The sequence below is a fragment of the Stegodyphus dumicola genome, chromosome 3 (genome assembly GCF_044657685.1).
Source record: "Stegodyphus dumicola isolate Sdum_Otavi_A_Nest chromosome 3, ASM4465768v1".
In the NCBI taxonomy this organism is placed as follows: Eukaryota; Metazoa; Arthropoda; class Arachnida; order Araneae; family Eresidae; genus Stegodyphus; species Stegodyphus dumicola.
Genome location: NC_140770.1, coordinates 33,146,118 through 33,170,085, shown reverse-complemented (window position 1 = coordinate 33,170,085; position 23,968 = coordinate 33,146,118). Strand labels below are relative to the sequence as shown.

The 23,968-nt window shown below is 31.1% G+C and overlaps 1 protein-coding gene across 3 annotated transcripts in view; it reads left to right on the top strand.

The window, feature by feature from the left end:
- PolA1 (DNA polymerase alpha catalytic subunit) overlaps positions 1–23,582 on the top strand; it is a 108,545-nt gene extending 84,963 nt beyond the window's left edge. For 2 of the 3 annotated variants that reach the window (XM_085812724.1, XM_035363916.2), the window contains 12 exons: positions 761–793; positions 922–1,014; positions 2,333–2,538; positions 2,763–2,895; positions 5,013–5,144; positions 11,799–11,874; positions 13,112–13,210; positions 13,449–13,633; positions 18,525–18,650; positions 18,743–18,859; positions 19,070–19,163; positions 21,945–23,582. In XM_085812724.1, coding sequence (XP_085668850.1) covers positions 761–793; positions 922–1,014; positions 2,333–2,538; positions 2,763–2,895; positions 5,013–5,144; positions 11,799–11,874; positions 13,112–13,210; positions 13,449–13,633; positions 18,525–18,650; positions 18,743–18,859; positions 19,070–19,163; positions 21,945–22,102 — 1,452 coding nt within the window. In that variant the 3' untranslated portion in view covers positions 22,103–23,582. Of the gene's footprint in view, positions 1–760; positions 794–921; positions 1,015–2,332; positions 2,539–2,762; positions 2,896–5,012; positions 5,145–11,140; positions 11,374–11,798; positions 11,875–13,111; positions 13,211–13,448; positions 13,634–18,524; positions 18,651–18,742; positions 18,860–19,069; positions 19,164–21,944 lie in introns of those variants that run through there. The other variant, XR_015040174.1, reaches the window with a different exon arrangement.
- The last annotated feature ends 386 nt before the right edge of the window (positions 23,583–23,968 follow it).

Here is a 23,968-nt window from a genome sequence, read left to right as displayed (position 1 = left end):
CTCTCTTTTTTTAAAAAAATAATAATTATTATGTCATATAACACAAAGGTAATTCTCTCTGTTAAAATAAATCATATTAATCTATTTCAATGGATTATTTTAATTACAGTAATGCAGATGAAAGCTTTCTGCTTATTGCATGTCAATTTTCATTGAAAATGCCAAGGGCAATCTTAGGCCTTTTTTACTTTTAACTTACTTTTTCTATCAACGGCTTTTGTCTTAGGTACTTTTAGATAATTTAATTCATTACAAATCAGATTTATAAATTTAACATTTGAATTTGTAAATTAATGTAGAATATAGCACACTAGGTCTATTCACAATAATGGAAAGAAGAATGTATACTACGATAAAATTATGGAGTCGATGCATCATTTTCATATATGCCTATTTCCTTTTCTTCTTTGATCATTATGCATCAATTATTAGTTCTATGTGATATATCCATGCATTTTCTTGTTAATAATTTTTTTCTGAAATCTGCATTTTATAATATTTTTGCTTTTATAATAACAGAAAAATTAAGAGATATGTTATCTGCCACAAAAACTGATCATACAGTTTATTAAAAAAACTAGCAATAATTTATTAAAAATATTTTCCTTATCTACAATTTAATGATGCAGATCAGGTCCAATATAAGTAACTTGTTTACATTATTTATTTCCAATTGAATTTTGTTTATATCTTATAAAATGTTGTTACATATCCAAATTCTATGTTTTTTTGTTATTAACAATTGTTTTCTTCTCTTTAGATTTTATTGAAAACTAAAGAGTTGGTAGAAAAGGTATGTAGAATTAAAAATCTCCTACCATTCTGAGTAATATATTTTAGCATGTTTTAACAGAGTTTGTGCTTTAGTTTTTTTTCCATGTGTAGTAATGTAATCTAATAAGAAATTATATCACTTTATAGATGGGGCTTGATGTAATATATGGTGATACTGATTCAATTATGATAAATACAAATCAAACAGAATTGGATGAAGTTACACTCTTAGGAAATAGGGTATGGCTTTTCACTATCTTGTTTACAACATCTTTTTCATAAGGGTATGATATATCACCATACTGTAAAATCCTGCTTTTAATTAATTTTCACTTAATTTAATTAGTAGGCATTGTTAGTTTAGAGTATTAAGCTGAAATTTTGAAAGTCAGATCATTTTTTCTCTCTTTTTTCCTTCAAATGTGTAACCGTCTTGTAATATAAATAAACAAAGTTATCATTAACACTTTAAAGATGTCAAGATAAAAGCTGAATTGAGTTGTTTGCATTCTTTCTGATTATTATGCTTCAGTATTCAGATAAAAATACATTTTCTTGTAGCTTGAAAAGTAAACATTCACATTTTTGGGGGGAGCAGGAATCAATATAATTAGATTATTAGATTTAGATTGTGGTTTAAAATGTGATGATGACTTAAATAATCTGTAAAATATCAAAACTCATGAGAATGCAGGTTCAACAGACATTTAATTCCATGTATTATCACATTTGTTCTCCAAGGAAATTATGTATAAAAGGTGAAAATTAATAAATTTTTAAAGTTGTGAAATTTAGTTGTTCCTTATTCACTTGTTAATACAGTAAACAGTGACACAACAATCACTTTTGTAATCCTCATCTTTCAGTAAATCAAATACTTTTATACAGGGCAAAATACTGATGCAAAGTGCCATGGTAGTAGATTACATCTTATCAAGTGGTTTGGAATTCATAGTAAGAAGAGTAAATTAATTTCTTGTAGCTGTGTTGCAGCTGCTGTAAAATATTCACTATAGGGCTGTATACATGCAGTACAAACTTCAGAAGGCAAATGGGGATTTTTCTTGTGCAAAATGGCTAGGATTAAAAGAGTGGTGACTTTTGTATGTGGTATTAAAAGTTTTCTGAGATATGTATGAGTGAAAATGGATTCAGTAATTTCTGCTTTTCACACTGTAGAAGGAATTTGAGGTAAATGCTGCATAAAATGTGAGAAACTTTTTGAATCTAAGATATAGCCAGTATAATTTTATGAAGATTGGTTGGCTACAAGGTATGTAAAGTGCACAATTTCAAAAAGCTAATGGAATACCCTCATTGGCACTCTTTCTATTTTCTTTCTTTAAGTTCTCTCCCCTCTCAAATTTAAATTCATAATTTATCATTTATATTTGTTTAAGATTTAGATATGTGTTTTATGCATATATGGGCAGTCTTGCTTTTCCTGTACAAATTTCATTATGTTAAGAAAAGATATTTGGGAAAAGTTTTTTTATAAAAAGAAAGCTTATTTCTGTATTTAAAACTGTTATATGTAATACTATATTTGTCATTTCAGGTTAAAACTGAAATTAACAAACTTTATCGTCTTCTTGAAATTGATATTGATGGTGTGTACAAGCCAATGCTATTACTGAAGAAAAAAAAATATGCTGCTCTGTCCATAACTCGCTTAGCCAATGGTCAAATAGTATCTAAAGAGGAAATTAAAGGTCTGGACATCGTTAGAAGAGATTGGTCTCAATTAGCCAAAGATGCAGGACAGTATGTATTTAGTTTCCTTTGAAATAAAGTTAATGATGTTTTTAAAAATACTCCCCCCTTTTTAAAAAAAATAATGTAGTAACTTCAATCATTCTTCCCCCTCCTGCTCTTTCTTCTTTTTTTTTTTTTAAGTTAAATATGCACATGATATTTATATATCTTTTTTTTTTTTTTTTCCAATTATTTAACAAGTATTACATACTCTTCTTTTCTGCTCTATACAGGTATGTTATAAAAGAAATTTTGTCCACTAAATCAAAAGATGAAATCATTGGAAACATTCATTCTCATCTCAAATCTCTTGGTGAAGCAGTTAAAGAAGGAAGGAAGCCCCTGTCTGATTATATTATCTATAAAGTAAATATCTGTTTATATGTATAGGTATATTAGGCTTGGAAGAATTATATATATAAGTTTAAAGTGGCTTATGTTATTATCTAAGAATATTGTTGCATTCTATGGGTTTGTGGATTTGGAGTGATTGATGACAACATTTAGTGAAGAATCAAAACTCAATTTATTCATCAGTGTTACAAAGACAGTTCCAAAGATGGGTTACAGTGATATAAAAACTACGACAAACACTCTGAAACAATCAGCAACACAGCCGTCAGGCTATAACAATGAAGACAGCTTCACGGCAAATCACTAAAGTACAGCTCCTGACTCAGTCAATTGCTCTCGAACTAATATCTGAACTGAACATACTCTCTTACTTCACGTACAGCTATGCTATGTGTAGCTTTCGACCTGCTTTCGAGAGAATTCTTATGAAAACCGGTCAGAATTCGTTCTAGATGTTCTCGCTCAGTATATTATGTTGCTGAATGAGTGATTTTATGCTACATCTGGCAACCCTGCCTTTCCTTGCCACTTTCTGGCAGCCCTAACCCTTATTCCTAGTGCAGTCGAAGAATATGCATTGTTCACCAAAGAACATACACCCTCTTTGGTGCAGTGTCATCAGTATGTATCATCTGGGAAAAATTTGAAGTTGTTACATATTTATTATTTGCATTATTTTCTCTCCAGAGTATTGCCTCTCGACTTCAATTACGTTATTAGTATTATTTTGAAATGTTATTTCTGCTGGTTTATCCTGCTCAGTTTTCACAGAATAAATGTTTATGTTACGTTTGTCAAATAAATATATTCAAGTTTAATGTCGTTATTATTTTGGTAGAAAATTATTTTCCCATCCTAAACAAATGGGGCTCAGTTTAAGGCTTTTATGTTTATTTCTAATCTGGAAGGAAGCTACATGCCTGACAGTGTTACAAATGAGCTTTGGAATGTTTAATGATAATTCAGTAACAGAAATTTCCCTGTACTTGGAAAGGCTTGCCACTGCAGTCAATGACTGAAGAAAAATAAGATTATTAGAAGTATTATGCTTATAAAAGTAAGCTATTTTACTGCAGTTATGCATTTTGTAATAATATTATGAAATAACTGTTTGATTTGGATAATGTGATCCTAGGGAACTTGTAAACTTACTTGTATCTTAATTTGGGTGTATATTTACTTGTAAATGATATATAAATTGGGAGCTTTAGAAAAAATGTTAAAAACACAAATTTTGCAAAACTTCATTGTAAAAGGTCAGAATGTAGAATAAAGTAAATAGAATCAACTAGGCAAAATGTTTGAAGAAGAATCTACTTTAAAAGTCGTCATTTGTTATGACTTGTAACAGTAGAATATTGTTTCTAATCACGTGCATTATATTTAAAACAAACATAATTTATGCCAGTGCTACTTACTACTTGGCATACTCATCAGTACTTGATCGAATATAGTGTGCATTTCTATAAATCTTTTTCAAAGAATGCTGCTTCTTACAAGCAGCATTCTTTGAAATTCTCTTAATTACCTATCTATTAATCTATGAAAAAAGATATAAATTTATGTGAAGAAGTTTTAGGCTGTGTTATATGAATGATCAAACAAGTTCTATGGATATTAATACAGAAATGCTTGCATTCATTTTACTAGCTAAATAAAAGCATATACTCTTGTGCAAAAACATAATTTCAGACATCAGTATTTCATTTTTATTGTGAATGATTTAGTACAACGCACACCCTGGAAAACACACACTTGAGAGTTTCACAATAAGATTTTCTTGTGTGCATAAGAAATTCTTCATCAGTAGTACTCCTTTTTTAGTTCCAAACATTATTGTCATCAGCCTTTTGTTTCACAGCTCCAACCTTTGGTTTTCATTTTTCTAAACTACTTGCCACAATCTTGTTGAGAAATTCACTTCTTTCCATTCTCTGTGACAGTAGCAAAGAATATCGAAACTAATACCATTCTAAGCATACTATAAACTTCAGTTAGTTCCTATTGAATGAAAATTACATTTTTTTGATCAGGCATTTAATACCTTAAAATATTATAGCTTTTTTAATATTATTTAAGTAAAAGAAGGGTTCATGTAATTCTGAAGTTTTTGTTTTTGATAACTGCAGCAACTGACGAAAAATCCTGAAGATTATTCTAACAAAAAAAACCTGCCACATGTGACTGTAGCAGTGAGAGTCAATGAAAAAGGTGGGAAAAAATTGAGAATGGGCGACACAGTTGCGTATATCATATGTTTGGTAAGTAGGCATTTTTTATTTTTCATTAATTAATAAAAAGTTTAAAATGTAAATATAAGAGCTTTTTATTGTCACTTTACATGGATTTTTGATCTTTGTATATTTCATAGATTAGTACTAAGCTTTATTTTACTAAGCTTTTATTGCAATAAACAGAATGTTTATTTTTTTAATTATATTTATCCATTTATTTATTTACTTATTTATTTATTACTAACTCATGTAAAAAAAATAGAAGCAAGGGATAACAAAATGTACAGCAAATGCCTTTTTCACGAAAATGCTGTCTTAAAACACTAATAAAATATATTTTTAAAGAAACAGGATGGCAGAGAAAAATGGTAAAAAGAACCTTCTACATTGTGTACATAATACAATATTAGAACTATCTCTTATTAATTATAATAATGCTGCATATGTTCATAAAAATTACGAATTGGATATATATTATTAATTAAATATAAATTATATCAATTAGGGACATTATTAAAAAAATAAAGATTTAATTAATTAAGAACTACGTTTGTGACCTTCTAATCCTTCACGCAATAACAAATCTGAAAGATGAATTAAAAATCAGGCTTTTGTGTACGATTCTGAGAACTAACTGTATGGAAGATAAAGGTATTTTGGGCATATAACCAAAACACTTACCAAGTTATGTGGATGATAAATGCATGGTAGCATAATAATTTGTTTTTAAAAACACAATATAAAAGGATATTTAATATTCATTCCATTACTGAACTGAGTAAATTATAAGTTTTAGGTGTGTCAAAATGTTAATGACAGTGGTTTTATAAAACATACGAGGGCTATCCAGAAAGTAGATTACGTTTTGGAATAAAAAAATAAACAAAGTATAGGAAACAAATTTTATTATATACAGATGAAAGCCACACTCAAATACTACTTTTCTACATAGTCACCATACAAATTAAGGCATTTATCGTAGCGATGTACGAGCTTGGAAATTCCTTCGTCGAAAAATTCGGCCGCCTGCGCCTTCAACCACTTCGTTACCTCTTCTTGCAGCTGTGCGTCGTCATCAAAACGCTGCATAGCCAGCCACTTCTTCATTGCTGGGAATAGGTGGAAGTCGCTCGGTGCCAGGTCGGGACTGTACGGCGGATGAGGAAACAACTCCCACTTAAAAGATTCAAGAACTTTACGAGTGACATTTGCCGTGTGGGGCCGGGCGTTGTCGTGAATCAACAAGATCTTAGAGCTCAACATTCCTCTGCGCTTGTTTTGAATTGCTCTTCTGAGTTTTTGGAGAGTTTGGCAATACCTTTGAGAGTTTATTGTAGTGCCTCTTTCCAGGAAGTCCACCAAAATTACACCTTTTCTGTCCCAAAAAACAGTCGCCATCATCTTCCTTGCCGACATTGTTTGCATGCATTTCTTGGGTTTTTGGGGAGAACTTGTGTGCCCCCACTGCATTGATTGCAATTTCGTTTCACAGTTCACATGTTTCACCCATGTTTCGTCACCAGTAACGATGCGATCGAGTAAAGAGTCACCATCCTTATGGTAAGCGTCCAAAAAGTTCAACGCTGCAGCCATTCGCTGATTTTTGTGGTCCTCTGTCAAGATTTTTGGAATCCATCTTGCACAAAACTTGTGGTAACCAAGCTTTTCGCTGATGATTTCGTGCAACAAACTTCGCGAAATTTGTGGAAAACTCAAAGAAAGTTCCGTTATTGTGAAATTTCGATTTTCACGGACTTTAGCATCGACTTTTTCGAGAAGTTCGGCGGTCACTATGCTGGGTCTCCCACTTCGATCTTCGTCGTGAACATTGGTTCGGCCATTTTGAAATCTTATGACCCACTGACGCACTCCACCTTCAGTGATAATGTTGTCCCCATACACTTCACGAAGCTGCCGATAGATTTCTATCGGTTTACAGTTTTTTGCAGTCAGAAACCTTATTACTGAGCGCACCTCGCGGGATTTTCAATTAACGCAGACATTTCAAACCGTCACAGTATCTGAACGGAGCACAGCACGAACCTCTCACTAGCACGGCTAGATGCAGACTGAGCTGCGCAACGCTCTGACCCCAAGATGGCCGCGCTAGCCCCGCCCCTAGCGGACACAGACGGAAACGTAATCTACTTCCTGGATGGCCCTCGTATTTTGATGTAAAGAAACAATTTTTATTATAATTACAGATCATAAGCAGAAACTAACAATCTATATTTTTTTAATAAATCTCTTTTTGTGTATACTCTTAGAAAACGAATTTTAAGTTTATGTGGTTAACTTTTATAAAGGTCTATTATTTATTTATTTTACTTTATTTAAAGACTTACATGCATAGCTGAGCCTCATAGCTAATTTGTTCACATTTTGTGTTCACGAGCAAGTTTATTTACATCAACTGCAAATAGGGATGAATTCCTAATAATAACACTTCAGAACATTCTCATAGTATGTAAAAAGGAAAACATAATAAGGAAAAGGAAACTAAAATCTAGACATATTTTCTTTTACTAAATCCGAAATTTTCGTTTTGTAATTTTCTGTTAATTTCTAATAATATGAAACTGAGCCTACCAGCAGCCAAGTGATCTGTGTTCGAATCCCTGCGAATGGGTTGGCTGCATGGCCATTTTCGTGATTTTCCTCATGTATTACGTGTTTACGAGCCAGTTTCCTCTAGAAAGTCCTCCACAAAGTTATCCTTTCCGTTAAGCAGATAGCCCTCGAGTGCTTTGCCATAATTAAATAAACCAAGCCAATTAATATGAATCCAGTTGTGCATGTATTGAACATAATGTCAGTAATAGCATAAAGATTCTTAACACGGAAAAACTTTACTACTAGGTGTAAGCAAAGTATTGATTTATTATTATTGTTGTTTAAAAACATGAAAATGGGTTGGCTGCATGGCCATTTTCGTGATTTTCCTCATGTATTACGTGTTTACGAGCCAGTTTCCTCTAGAAAGTCCTCCACAAAGTTATCCTTTCCGTTAAGCAGATAGCCCTCGAGTGCTTTGCCATAATTAAATAAACCAAGCCAATTAATATGAATCCAGTTGTGCATGTATTGAACATAATGTCAGTAATAGCATAAAGATTCTTAACACGGAAAAACTTTACTACTAGGTGTAAGCAAAGTATTGATTTATTATTATTGTTGTTTAAAAACATGAAAATTCTTTTAAAAGTAACTTTAAAACTTTAAAAAGTAAAGCTGGTTAGTGTGTAATTCATTTTATGTAAAATACTTCAATGAAGTTTTATAAAAAAATTTTCTCCTTCCTTAGAAAATGATCCTATTTTTTATTCTTTTCATTGCACCGCATTTTACTTTATGCTGAATCATTATTTTCTTTATATTTCAATAAACATAAAAAGGAGAATGTTTTAAACTTGAACTGCAGAGTGATCATGTAAATTTCAATGTCTTCTCTTGTTTTAAAAACACGCTTTATATATAAATATGTGAGATAAAAGAATGTGTAAATCAAAATTATAGTTTAAATTAGCAATAGCCTATTAATTCCTTATTTCTAATTTGGGTATTTCATCTGTGTATTCTAAAAACAAGAATAACTTTTTCTGGACTGCATAATTTCTCAGTACATGTCATATGACTTACATAACACTGATATGTTGCTAATTTGGAACCTGAACTCAAAATTTCGAGAACCAAAACTTTCTCTTGATGAGCTTCCATATTGATTAACCACGCACTTTTGCTTCTGGCTCTCTTGCCTTTAAGATGCTGGTGTGCTACTTTTCTTCCTCTCTCAATAGTATCAAAAATGTACTTGAATAGGCACAATTAGAATGCCAAGTGAATTGTGGCTGTAAATGTGAATGGAAATAAAGATGAATGTTTAATTTGCCTTGGCTGCCAAGTTTGCTGTTCATTACAGATTCAACATTCTACATTCTATACTATCAGTGCTTCTACATCCATTACATCTAAGTTTGCTTCATTACATATACAGTCAAAAGTCTTGAATCCGGACTCGTCGGGACTTCGGCGATTCCAGATTATAGATCATCGGTTTAAATCTGGTAAGATGGCATGCAGAAGTTATAAAATTAAAAATATGAAACCGTAATTTATGAAATAAAGAGCAATTATGATCTAAAGGATATCAAAATTTACAAAAAAAAAAAAAAAAAAGGTTAATATTTATTTGTTTACTTTATTAAACATTTCTTTCAACGCGCACATGCGTAAAGCATACATTACGCATTGTCGAATTTAGAAAATTTTAACCAGAAAACTATTTGATGTGTTTTCCTGATATTTATAATGACGAGGAATTTGATTTAAATCATATCAAAGACGGAGTACATCGAGATGAAATACTACATTTAGTAAGGAATTATAAGCCGAATAAAATAAAAACATCTACCCTGAAGATAAGGATAGTGCTGACAGATCAACTTCCAGTTCATTGCACGCCCCCCCTTCCGCAGGGCAGCGTGAAATTGATAAACAGATTTCGGAATGATTAGAGAAACAAATCACCTCTCTGTCACTTTCTTCATGCCTTTATGCATTTTTTGCAGCAGTTCCACTTTTTGTTTAATGGACATTCGCTTTGCAGGTTCTTTGGCAGCTCCAGCATCGGAAATTTTATTTGACATAATCGAAAGTTCAAGCTTACTTTTATAAAATTGCTCTAACAGTCTGCAAAAAATAATAAGCCGGATCCAATTCGAAGATTAAGGAACAATGCAATCTGCAACATTAGCTGAAATAGATAATTAGATAATTTTAGCTTAGCTTATACCATCCATTATACATTAAACGTGCATGCGTAAACGTATTATGTACACACGCATATGCACATGCGTTGATGCATGTGCAGAAAGTTTGTAGCTTTGAGGTCCGTGTTATAGATCATTCCGAATAATGGGTGTCCAGATTAACGACTTTTGACTGTATAAGGATGCAGATAGATGTACATTAAAAATATGTAACTATAAATTATTCTTTAAACTAGCAATAGCCCATTAATTCTCCTTTTTAATTTAGGAACTTCTCCTCTCTGCTCTAAAAATAGTGATAACTTTTTCTAGAATGCATCTTTCAAAATTAGTTCAGTTATGTAATCATACCTGCAGTGCAATGAAATCTTAGCCAATCAGATTAAATAAATTTTTATTATAAATACTACTATGTGCATTTTTATTATAAATACTACTATGTACATGCCAAAACCAAAAATGAAGAAATTTACATATTTTGCGGCATCGTGATTGTGGGGGCCCACCAGCGGCCGAGCAGTAAAGTCCAAAGTAAGCAGTACAAACATTTGCAAAATTATAGCATAAAAAATATAAACAAATTAAAAACATAAAAATATTATTTTGATCAAAGTCCCCCCCGCTCCAAAAAAACCCCACTTTCAAATACAAGCAATCTAATGTATGCAAAAACATTAGTAAATTCTACAATTCCTCCTTTTGCTGCATCTCCCACAATCATGGTGTATTTAATTATGGCAAAGCACACTAGGGCTATCTGCCTAAGGGGAGGGATGCCTTTCGTGGAGGACTTTCTAAGGGAAACTGGCTCGTATACACGTTACACATGGGGAAAACCACAAAAACGCCCATGCATCCAGTCCGTTCGCGGGATTCGAACCTCGGACCGAACTACCAGTGTTCAGCGACTTTACTGCTCGGCCGCTGGTGGGCCCCCACGATCACGATGCCGCAAAATATGTAAATTTCTTCATTTTTGGTTTTGGCATGTTCCTCTCCCCTCCCTATCCCTTGTATTTTGCCATTGTGCTTCTGGCATTTAATTTTTACAGATGTTTATTCCGAACTGAATATAGGAGGAATTTTTAAATGTATTATTTTTTAATTTATCTTACATTATTACCCTTACGTATTGCTGGTTTCAACATGCAATTAGATTAAGTTTTAAACTGCTTTTTACTTTGTATTTTTTCATTTTACACACATATATAAAATTTCAGTAAGAAAAAGTAAGAGAAACTATTCAAATTTCAGCTGATAAAATAAAATAAGCTATTGAAAGTTACACAAGATCATGTGGCAACACAGAATGATCTTTTGGTCTCCTGTACATCCATTGTGAAACATATGGCAACCTTGCATAGAACCACAAAGAATGTAGCAGCCCTAAAAGGATATGAACATGTGATCACATTTGTCAGACTCCAAATGAAGAAATAATAGACTATCTGCAAAAGCTTCCATCATATATTTTTTTAGATAGTTAAGTATGTATAACATCATTAATTTATTTTATTTGTCATTTTAAGACTACGTATATTAGATGACAGGAGCAACTATTTTGAAAGTTTAGTAATGTTCATCTACAAGCAGCCAGGACAGTGAACAAATGTATATATTATTTTTAAATGATTTAGTTTGTTTTGCTAATGAGCAATGTACTTTTAATATGGAAGACAAATGAAAGAATTTATGGCCTTAGAATTCGCAGTATTTCCTATTTTGTAAGTGAATTTTTGTCTTTCTTTTCATGAAAAAATAGCATCTGATTTCAAATTTTGTCAGACAGAAGTGAGTTTTCTGTATTCTGTAATATTGTATCAGAATGTACTGTAATTTCGCAGAACTTTTCCTTTATGAAGATGCAAATAATGATATAGTTGATTTTTAGTCTTTGTTTTTAATTAATTAGGATGGCTCTGATTTACCTGCTACCCAAAGAGCATACCATCCAGATGAACTAAAAGCACATGAAACACTGAAAATTGGTGAGTTTTAAGATTCAACATCAATATTATTAATAGTTATTCATCTTCTGAAGATATTTTTAAATCTAAAACTGAAGAATGTTGTAATTGTATGGGTTCTAATTTTTAATAAGTCATTTTTCCATTTCAGTTAAAGCTTTTGCTTTCATACATGTAAAAAATGTATTACAGTCAAAAGTCGTTAATTCTGACACCCATAATCCGGAATGATCTATAATCCGGACCTCAAAGCTAAAATATTTCTGCGCATGCGCCGCATTGACGCATGCGCATAGGCGTTTTACTCGTGCGCGCAAGACATTTACGACTGCGCATATGCGTCTGCACAAGTGCACACTACGTTTTCGCGTGAGCGTTTAATATATAACGGACGGTATAAGCTAAAATTATCTAATTATCTATTTCAGTTAATGTTGATGATTGTGTTGTTTCTTAATCTTCGAATTGGATCCGGCTTATTATTTTTTGCAGACTGTAAGAGCAATTTTCTAAAAGTAAGCTTGAACTTTCGATTATGTCAAATAGAATTTCCGATGCTGGAGCTCCCAAAGGATCTAGAAAACGAAAGTATGTTTCGATGTCCATCAAACAAAAAACGAATTGCTACCAAAAATGGATAAAGGCATATTCTTTGTTTATCAATTTCACGCTGCTCTGCGCGGGGGGGGGGGCGACGTCACGGCGCGCAATGAACTGGAAGTTGATTTTTCAACACTATCGTTATCTTCAGGGCAGATGTTTTTATTTTATTCGGCTTATAATTCCTTACTAAATGTAGTATTTAATTTCAGTGTACTCCGTCTTTGATATGATTTAAATCAAATTCCTCCTCATTATAAATATCACGAATACAAATCAAATAGTTTTCTGGTTGCAATTTTCTAATTTCGGCTATGCGTAAGGTATGCTTTACGCATCCGCGCATTGAAAGAAATGTTTAATAAAGTAACAAATAAATATTAGGCTTCTTTTTTGGTAAATTTTGATACCCTTTAGATCATAATTGCTCATTATTTTATAAATTACGGTTTCATATTTTTAATTTTATAATTTCTGCATGCCATCATACCAGATTTAAACTGATGATCTATAATCCGGAATCGCCGAAGTCCCGACGAGTCCGGATTAAAGACTTTTGACTGTACTTTATGTTAGTAATTTATATAGTATCTGATTTTTAATTTATTTAGTGGAATGCATCATGATTCATTAATTGAAAATTATTCACTTCTCTTAGATGTATTCTATTATTTGGCTCAGCAAATTCATCCAGTTGTATCACGTTTATGTGCTCCAATTGAAGGGACTGATGTTGCAATGATAGCTGAATTGCTCGGTATGTTCCCTTGCTTTTGATCTGTGCATGTCTTTCTCCCCTTGATATTTTGCATATGTGTGTGCCAAAACGGATCCATCTGTAAAGAATGATGATTTTATTTATTTATTTTTGACGGGAAACTCACAAATCTCTGAAATTTAAAAAAAATTGTCTTCCTTTTCTTAAATATCTTATACACATGAATGGCAATTTCTTCACAGTCTGCACTATGAATTTGTATCCATTTCTCTTATAGGCTTAGATGCTTCAAAGTATCATTCTGCTCTTCGAGTTGTTGAAGAAGAAGAAGATAAGCTTCTTAATCCATCATCTTTATTTGATGATCAAGATCGTTTTAGAGACTGTGATAAGCTTAAATTTAAATGTCCTGCTCAACAATGTTCACAAGAAATCATTATTGATGATGTCTTTCGAATGCAGGTTTGTGTTATTTTTACAAATCCTTTAAAATAATGGCTGAGAATCCTTTTTTGATTTCTGTAATTTAAATTTCAGTCATAATCATGTAGATAATGTTGATCAGCAAAATGATAAGTATAATAGATGTAAACAGGTTATCTTATCAAGATTCCCCAAATTTACACAGCCAAGTTCTCACTTGGAATACATAAAAAAATGCCCAAAGAGCTGTATCTGTATGACTTATAGTTTTTGAGATAAATATGAAAGAAAAGTATGTCATTATGTTTGTGCGAGTGAGGGGGGGGGGACTTATTCTAAACATGAACATCAGTACTTGCATTATGTTTACATAGGAAGATGTTCAAATTGTCCACTGCACATATTGATGCATTCATGCATGCGCCATAGAATGAATGACTGCACATGTTCCAGCCGCATGATATCTGCCAAGTATACACAACCTGAAGACAAGGCAACTAATAGATCTCTGCATATGTGGTGAAAGGGGTGACCCTGAGCATTACATTTTTGACTGTAATCTAACAGATGGTAAACATCTGATTAAGCTTAACAACAATCTAATACCATTTAAGAAATACGCAATAAAGAACAGACACCTTAAAACCAAAATCAGAGACGTTCTTATACATATCCAAAGACTTAGACTGGATATTTGTCATATATAATGCTTATGCATCTCCATATATTACTAAAATATATTTATTTAAATTTAGTGTTCCAATACTTTCATTTTTCTACGCAATGCTGATGGACGAGAGCTCCAAAGACTTGCGTATTACACCTTCCACCTTAGAAAGGACATTTCTTCATACATTTAAACTTTTGGAAGCATCAGTTTTTGAAGTTTTCAAAGACAGTCTTTTCTCAGTATGATTTGTGTATACTATTAATACTAGAAGTCAGTGATCTCAGAAAGTCCTTTCAAGGGGTTCATTGTAAAAAAAAAGAGGGGCGGGAGATCCCCTGACCACCCTCCAGGGTGTTCTCCCTCAAAATTGGAGTGGAAAGTTTAACAGTTAGCTAGGTTCAGCAATACCTCAATTACCTGTGGTACTATGGAGGTGCTGGCCTAGCTTCTACCTGTACATGTTGTTATGAAATATTGATAAAATTCCTTCAGAGATAGTCCCATAGTAAGAAATCCAAAAGTTTCATCTGGCAATCATGGGAACCTTAAAACCGAGCCTCTGTATCCAATTCAGCAGTCTGGGTAATCCATATCTGGCAGTCATTCAGTCACATACAAAAGCACTGAAATTGTCAGAGCTTCATTACGTTGGAACATCGTATCGTCATTAAAAGTAAATCATCTAGCTAGGAAATAGGTGAATACATCATGGAGAAATACTGAATATCAATGTCTCCTGAGCCGTTCAGACAGCATATATGATCTAATTTGCGATTGCCTAGTATGTCAGCCCACACATTTGCATTTGAAACATTTCAGGAGTGATTCTGACATCAATTTAATAAACCTCCACCAATAGAACAATCAATTAAAAGAGTTTTAAGGAACCAGACCTGTTTTGCATAAAGCAGGTAGTAGGTCAAGCTTCAGTAATGAAAATATTTCTGCCATTTCGGATGTGTTTCCCTAATATGTGCAGTCCCGGTAAATCCATTTACCGTGCCAGACTACTAATAGGAATTCTGAGGTTGACTGTTTATGAAAGTGTTCTTGAATTGTTGAAACTGGCTTCGTATAAAATGCAGATTTGTCAACAAATCAAACCTAGTGGTTGAATCACCTGTGAGGAATTTCCTGTAGATATTCTTGACCATATCAGTAATAAGATCAAGTTGTTCAGAGAATCATATTTAATGACAAGGCAACATGTCATGTTTCATGTGAGGTTAATTGACTTAACTGCATGATTTGGGAATCAGAAAAATCTGTATTGTATTAGGGAAATTGAGTGAGTGAGCCCTAAAATAACATTTCATGTGCACTAACTCATAACAAAGTGATTAGTTCCTTCTTTTTCTTCAAGTCATTTATTAATTTTGATGTTAACTTCGATATACTGAGATTGTTTACTGTACTGCAACTAGAAGAAATGCTGCCAAAAACTTTTCAACTGCATGGTGGCCTTTTGTCATTGGGCTACACATGTGTGTGATTTCCTTGAAGAAATATTCCCAGATTATTAGATTGGAAAAGGTGGGCCAATTTCATGACCATCTCGTTCTCCAGACATCATACCACTCGATTTTTTTTTCTGGGGATACTTGAAGAATTGAGTTTATGCTGCAGATATTCAGAGCATCAAAAAGTTAAAAATTCAAATCACCACAGAAACAGCTACTGTGACTCCACAAATGTTTACTACCATCCCCCCCCCAAAAAAAAAGATTTGATATTCTCCAAACAGTTGATGATGCTCATGTTAAACAATCAATTAAATATAATTAAACTGTGTACTAATATAAAGTTCTTTGAAGTGCTAAATAAAATTCAGTGGTATTTTTTCCCTATTTCTTATTCTGTATTATTTAAGACATCTTTATCAGATCAATAAATTATAGGCTGTGTTATGAAGCATTTTGATATTATCAATCTTAATATTATTAAATATTTCACTATTTATTTCCTTGTTATTAAGTATTTCAGTAATATTTATTAGCAAATTTTCTTTTTCTCTTTTCCCCCCTTCTTTTTTAAATTTTGAAATTATATATTCATTTGGGTGAAAAATCATACATATGCAAATAAAAATTTTTTAATGTTCTGTGGAAAAACATGAATAACAAAACAAATTATTAAAGTTTTTATAAAATTGCAGCTGTTAGTTAGGATCAGTAAATGTTAACTACGATAGTAATAATAACATTGAACATTTATACATATGCAGCGTCTCGCGGAAGGATATTTCAGTTTAAAACAGCAGTAGAAAGACAGATCCTATTCCACATTTTATTTTACTAATATATCGAATGATTACCATTTTCTCTGTGCTGTCCTTTACAGGTAAATAATGTTTGTGTGCTTGCTGTCTCAAACTATACACTCCTAAAGCTTCACTTGAAGTCCACTGTGTCTGTTATTGCCACCTGAGTATGCACATCTTTCCATTCTCAGTTGTCTGCAGCCCATGTTTGAAAACTTCATCTTGTTTTTGCCAAAGAAAATAATCACAAGGGGATAAATGGTGCATGAGTTGACCGTGCAATGTTATGACATTCAGCCTGATAATATTTTTCTTTCTTTGGGGTTACCTGACATCTTAAGTTGTTAAACATAGGAACAGTTAAAAAAACTGAGATATTTGCACTGAGATTTCAACAATAATCAGATGTGTACTGTGAAATATTTCTGAATGAGTTTCAGGGATGTGTAGATGAAAAAAATAAATTATTATTTTTATCTTGTTTTAATTCATTAATAATTTCGATAAGATTTAAATAAAAGCTTATTTTATTTAAAATTTTTTTGTCTTAAACATAATTTTAAAGTACGAACTTGTGGAATTTGCCTGCAGTGGAAGAAATCGTGGTAAAATTTCTGCTAGAATACAGTACTTTGTCTCAAAATCACTTGGAGTGCTTTGAACCTATTCAACACTAATTTTTTAACAGAACAATCAAAACAAAAATCTGCTTGAAAGTAAGTTTATTGACTGATGCTGGGGATAATAACCTAAGTAAAACACACAGTGCATACATAAATAACTTGATTTTTGCAGTTTAAGACATTATATTCCTAGATTATTAATTAGCATTATGGCATCAAGATTATCAATAAATTGGCTATTAGTCATAATGACAATTATTTATAAGTTGTTCATCTTTTCTTTTTCAAAAAAAAAAAAAAAAAATGTTTAAAATGTTTGGTTTACTGAGAAGTGCGAGAGATGAAATCTTTCTTCCTAGGAAGATGCATTTTACCTTACATTTAAATATATGAAAATGGCCATTAAATAGATCTACATATCAGTGAAAGCATTTGGTATGCAACATGATTTGTTACTGAAAGGAAATATTTTGACATCTAGTTCAGGGGTTTGGGAATATGTGTATAAAGGTGCAACAATTTTATTTACTGTTGAACAGAGGAATTGATATCGATTAAGTTGCGGAAAAAGTATAAAAATACAACTGTTGACTGGAACAGTTTTCTGAGAGAGCTGTATTCTCTACATCTAACATGATAACCAAATAAGTAAATGGGTTTCCTGATAATATTGTCATCGTAAATGAAAATTTGTTTGTACAAAGAAAAAACAAAGCTGGCCGAGCTCTTCCACAACACTCGGTATTTATCAGATATATGCTGAGAAACTGGCATGAACTCTTTCTCTCTCAGGTTCTAAATAGAGGGCCGATAATCGTCGACCATGTAAAAGAGGAATTAATGAGTTATTCAGTCTGTTGACAAGCATATAAAACGGAACTGGGAAAAGCCGATTGAAGACATTTTACTGTTAACCATATATTTCATTTTATTGATACAATAACAGCTGCCAATACACAAAATGTTGAAAGTCTATGATGCACTATTAAGTAGGGGAGTAAAAATCAATGGGGCATGTTTTCACATCATCATGAATCTTACCTTCGTGTGGTAAAAGTTCTTGGGTTAAGAAACTGCATCTGATCCCATTATGAAAATCAATTGCAGAAACATGGCAGCCACACTAAAGTGCATTTTGAAAACAGGAGCTGTAATAATAAAGAAGCATCCATGATTTTTGTAGCATAAATGTATTTTAAGTTTATGATATAAATAAAAATATTCATAAAATTCAGTTATCTTAAGTGCATATTATCAATACCTCAAAACAAATATACTGAGAGGCTTTATTAAGTATATTGAGATGGAAGTATTTATTTAGTGTATAATACAATATATTACACAATGGCTTACTATTTTTTTATTTGTATGTTTTAGGATAACATTAAGATATGTCAAATAGGTGAATGTTTGACTTGTAAAACTAAGCTCATACATTATTGTGCTGCCCTTAAAAATCAACTGGATCGTATCATGAGGTCTTATATATCAAAATATTACAAGGTAATGGTAAACTCATTATCATTGCATAATTAGAAATATACATATTTATGTTTACATCTGCTGCATAATATATATATATTTAAATTTAACAGCATAGTCTAATATGTGAGGATGTTGGGTGTGCTTATCAAACTAGGAAAATACCTCTGCATTTTACAAGTGGTGGTCCAGTTTGTCCTTCATGCAAGAATTCCAATTTGCGGTTAGAAGTTAGTATAATATTTAAGGTTTCGTTCTTTGTTTTAAGTTAAAATTTCAAATTTAATTCTTTTGTAATTTTTACTGAATTTAATTAAAAAGTTAAATAAGTGTGAAGATTTTTGTGCGATTCAAACTATAAGTGTGACTATAATTTAATTTTAATTATAATTTAGTCCACATGGTGTACTTTGTTTAATTTAAGCTTTTTATATATCTAGTACACTGAAGCTCAACTTTATACACAGTTAGCATATTTCCAGTATTTATTTGATTTGCAGAAAGCTACTTCATCACTCACTCCTCAAGAAAGAGGTAAAAGTATCTTTTATAATCTTATAAAATTGAAAAATGTTATTTTTTATGTTAGTTTTCAAGGCTTTCAATTCTGATACTCAGTAACTTAAAAATGTGTTTTGTGGCAAATAGATAGATAGGTACATCATTATCTAGGGGTAAATACATCGAGCTAAAGAGAATTCTTGAAATGGAATGTTGAGAATTGGTATATATTGGAGCAGCCTATATTTACTGAATGTTTTGATTTTTGTGAAAAAATGCAGTATAGAATATGAAACAAAATACCTTTTACATAAAGGAGAAAGAATTAGAACCTTAAGTACTGATGCCATTAACTTATAAATACAGGGTGTCCATAATTTAATCACTGAACACAACATTAACAAAATTAAGAAACAATTTTCGGAAGTCATCGGAAATAATTAATATTGATATAATCATTAGCTCAAGGAATTTCATTTGTTCTAATTTTTGGGAATGGCAATGGGGAACTTGTTTGTTTACAGACAAAATAGCATCATGCAGTGAAAATGCATTGTGCATTTTCTGGTGATGGGAAATAAAATCTTCAAAAACAGTTCAGAGGTGATTCCAACATGAATTTAATGATTACTGATTCCACTAGTGGGACAATTAAAAGACAGTTAAAACAGTTTGGACAAACCGAACATGTTTTCATAAAGCAGATACAGGTAGACCAAAAGTCAGTGATGAAAATGTTTTCACTATTCGAAATATGTTTATGTGCAGTCTCAGTAAATCCATTTGCCTGACTACAAACAGGAATTCCCAGGTTGAATGTTTATGAAAACGTTCTTGAATTGTTGAAACTGTCCTCATATAAACTGCAGATTTGACAACAAATCAAACCTAGTGTTTGAGTCATTCGTGAAGAATTTTCTGTAGATATTCTTGACCATATTAGTAATGAGATCAATTTCTTTAGAAAATCCTATTCAGTGACAAAGCAGCATTTCATGTTTCAAGAGAGGTTAATTGACTTAATTACAGGATTTTGAGAGTCAGAAAAATATGCATTGTGTTAGGAAAATTCAGTGAATTAGCCCTAAAATAACATTTGATGTGCACTAACTCATAACAAAGTGATTTGTCCTTTCTTTTTCTTCATGTCATCAATTAATTATGACCTTTAGTTTGATATGCTGAGACTGTTTGATGTACCACTATGAGAAGAAATACAGCCAAACTACTTTTTTAGCAGGATGAGACCCCTGTCATTGAGTTACACATGTTCTTGATCTCCATGATGATGAAACGTTCTCAAATCATTAGATTGGTAGAGGTGAACAGTTTCATGGCCACCTCGTTTTCTAAGCATCATACCACTTGACTTCTTTACTGCAAATAACTGAAGAATCAAGTTTATGTTGTAGAGATTTGCAATATTGAATACTCGAATGCGTAATAACATTGAGAACAAAATTCAGAACAGGCTTGATAACCTCTGTAAGAACTTATAGTGCTCTTACTGAAGTATATTAATGTAAAGTTCCTTGAAGTGCTGAATAAAATTTGGTCAGTCTTGTCTTTTTTTTTTTCCCCCCTGTCTTATTCCATATTGTTTAAAACGTATCTTTATCAGTAGATAAATTATGAACACCCTGCACTACTCTAGCCAGTGTACAAATACACAAATAAAATATACCTTCCTGTGAAGCACATTTAATTTTATTAAAAAGATGGGTTAAAATTATAAATAGTAAGAGAAAATATATAAGCTCTTTGCTTTTGGAGTGAAATTTGTGATTGATGCATTTATGCTGTGCATGAATAATTTTGCTACAGTATATTGTGTCCTAGGCATATATGTATATATGCAGAGAGAGAGCAGTAATGAAAATTAAAATTTAATAGAAAATTATTGAAGGTTCTCAAATTACTGCAAAACTAATGTGGATAAAGAAGAATAAATTGAATTTTAATCTGCTTGTTGGTGGTTGGCTTTCTAACAAAAGAGACAAAATGTATAATTAAGTATTTGAAAATTTTATAGTTTCTTAATTTTTTTATAATTGCATGCAGAAAAGTTACCCATATTTTTATATTATATCGATTTGAAGTTTTATATTATATCGGTTTGAAGTTGCATTTGAGCAGTAAGTCATGCTTTTATTTCCCACTGGCAATAAACAAAGATTTGTTTTCTGAGGTAATATGTGATTTCTATATTCAGCAATATATGTTATTGATAGGTACTGAGTTTTGTGTTTTTTGACCATAAAGCACCATTTTCATTTGTGAAATTGGAATAAAAAATTTCTCAATGAATGTAGAAATCAGACTAGAGGGTGTCTGACACATTGCTAAATAACAAGGAGTTTTCTGTGAATTTTGGCATTTTCATATAGCTACAAAATGCTAATTTTGTGTCTTAATTGCAATGTACTCACAATTTGAATAGTTTTCTTAATTATAATAAGTTGTCTCATGTGTATATTTGGTGTCCCTGCTTCATAAACTTTTTTAAGAGATAGAAAATTTCGAAGACAAAAATTGAGAATAGTAAAGTCAAAAGAAAATACCATGTGTTTTAGCATAACTGAAGAGCTCTGAATAGTTTTAGAAGCTCTTTGTTTTTATCTTCAAGTTAAAAAAAAATCCATCACTTTAACTTAGATCATATAAATTTCGTATAATACCAACAAAACTAAGCATTAAACTGAGAATATTTCTAATTCAGGATTGTTCTGTACATAATATTCAAATATGTATAAATTATATTTACACTTTCCATTGCAAATTTTACTATACTTTTATCCATACTTATTTTTATAGGATATATCAAAGTCACCAAAGATGAAATAGACTTTTATAATAATCTTAAGCTCACAGCTGATAAAATTTTGCTCAAGAGTGGCTATGGAATAGTGAACTTAGGGATGCTGTTTCAAGGTCTCTTTGAAAGAGATGCAAATGCAGTAGGAAGTCACTAAGTCACTAAATTTATACTGTGTTGTATATAAAACATGTATTTTGAATGTTCAGTGAATGAATGTGTTAATTTATATCTTTAAATCTGAGATGTCAGCGGATAACAGAATTCATCAAATGTATCTGAATAGTTTATTAACTGGAAGGTAAACAGCAATAAAATTTTAAAAAATTATATTTTTAAAATGAAATTAAATATCCTTTCAAAAACTCTCTGACTTAATATTAAAAAATATGAAGCTTTTAATTTTTTAATTACATTTATGTTTTGTAATAGGAACTAATATGTATAAAATTAAAATTGAGTTCATTTGTAAATTTGTTTTTCCTTATTACATTGATAGTATTAAAGATAAGTATAACTGATAATTTGTTATAAAAATCAGCCATGTAATAAACCAGATGTCAAATGATTTGAAATATCCTAAATATGGGGAGAGGGATTTTTAATATATTCAAAACCTAATTAAAGTAGAAGCACTAAGTGTATATTTCATTGCAACAATGTTAATCTCATATTTGTGGAAAAATATATTACAATGTTAATCTCATATTTGTGGATTTAAAAAGTATGTAACATACTAAACAGTATTCTAAAGTTTCTGACTGCATTTTCATAATATCTCTTTCTCTCTCCCCCAATTGTTGAATCATATTATATAATGTTTTAAAAATATAAATTGATTTTAAAAGTTCATGTGAAATTTTGTAACTGAGAAAGTTGGTAACGTAACTGTAAAAGTTCTTAAAGACAATAAAATACTTCCAATCTAGGTAAAGCATTGTGCTACTGATTTAATAATTGCATATTTCAGAATATAACATAGCAGCAATGAAGCAGAAAATGTGTGATTAAGAAAAGAATAAAACTCGGAGATCTTGTGTAATTTAAAAAATGGAATGGGTTGTAAATGCATGAGAAAACTATTTCATGTATTGAATTTTGTGCAAAAGTGGTAAAAGTTAACCTTTGTGTGTTAAAATGCTAATATAGTATTTGTTTTGTCTTACTAAATTGTTATATCTTTGTACTGTGGATATTTAAAGAGTACAAGGTATTTATTATAAATTAAAAATTTTGTATTGTTTAATGTACTTAACTTATTAAAAATAATTTTTAAGAAATGATATTTTTAAACAATGCTATTTAAGAATGGTGTAATCTAAAGCCATAATAATTTGTTATATATACTTTTATACTTTGCATGTTATATTCGAGTTATATTACTAATGAGAATTTTATATAGTTTAACTAATTGGTTGAATATGATTCAATAAAATTTCAGAAAAGATTTGATGGCAAATTGTAATTGCTTTGTTTTTGTTAGTGATAGTACTTTGTTTATTTTACTTTTATTCAGTGCTAATTTAAATCTGAATTATAAGTTAATAAGTTTTATATTATGTAACCAAATTATTAGACTGAACTGTAATAAAATTTTACAGTTCAATAAATATGAGGATATAATAATCAATAAATACTAGCATAATTATATCAGGAGGATAATCAATGAAATTTTCCCCCCTTTTTTTTAAAAAAAAAGTAGGGAATCTTTAAATGACCACATCTTAAAGAGAGAAATATTTTTGAAGACGCAAACAGGAGTATTGTAGTTTATAATATTGTTGTTCTCTAACATGATTGGTACATAACCCAATCAAGACCATCAAATATTTTTATGAAGTTGATTGCCAAAATATTTAATTTTGACATAAACATTAAATAATTCAAGTAATGTAAATATAAAAAAGTGTGCACTTTAGAAAATCTGAAAATCACTGCATTTGTATGTAAATACATCGTTCACTGAAAACAAATTTTCATTTTTGTTATGGCATTTTAAAGTACACTTATCTTTTTTAAAGCT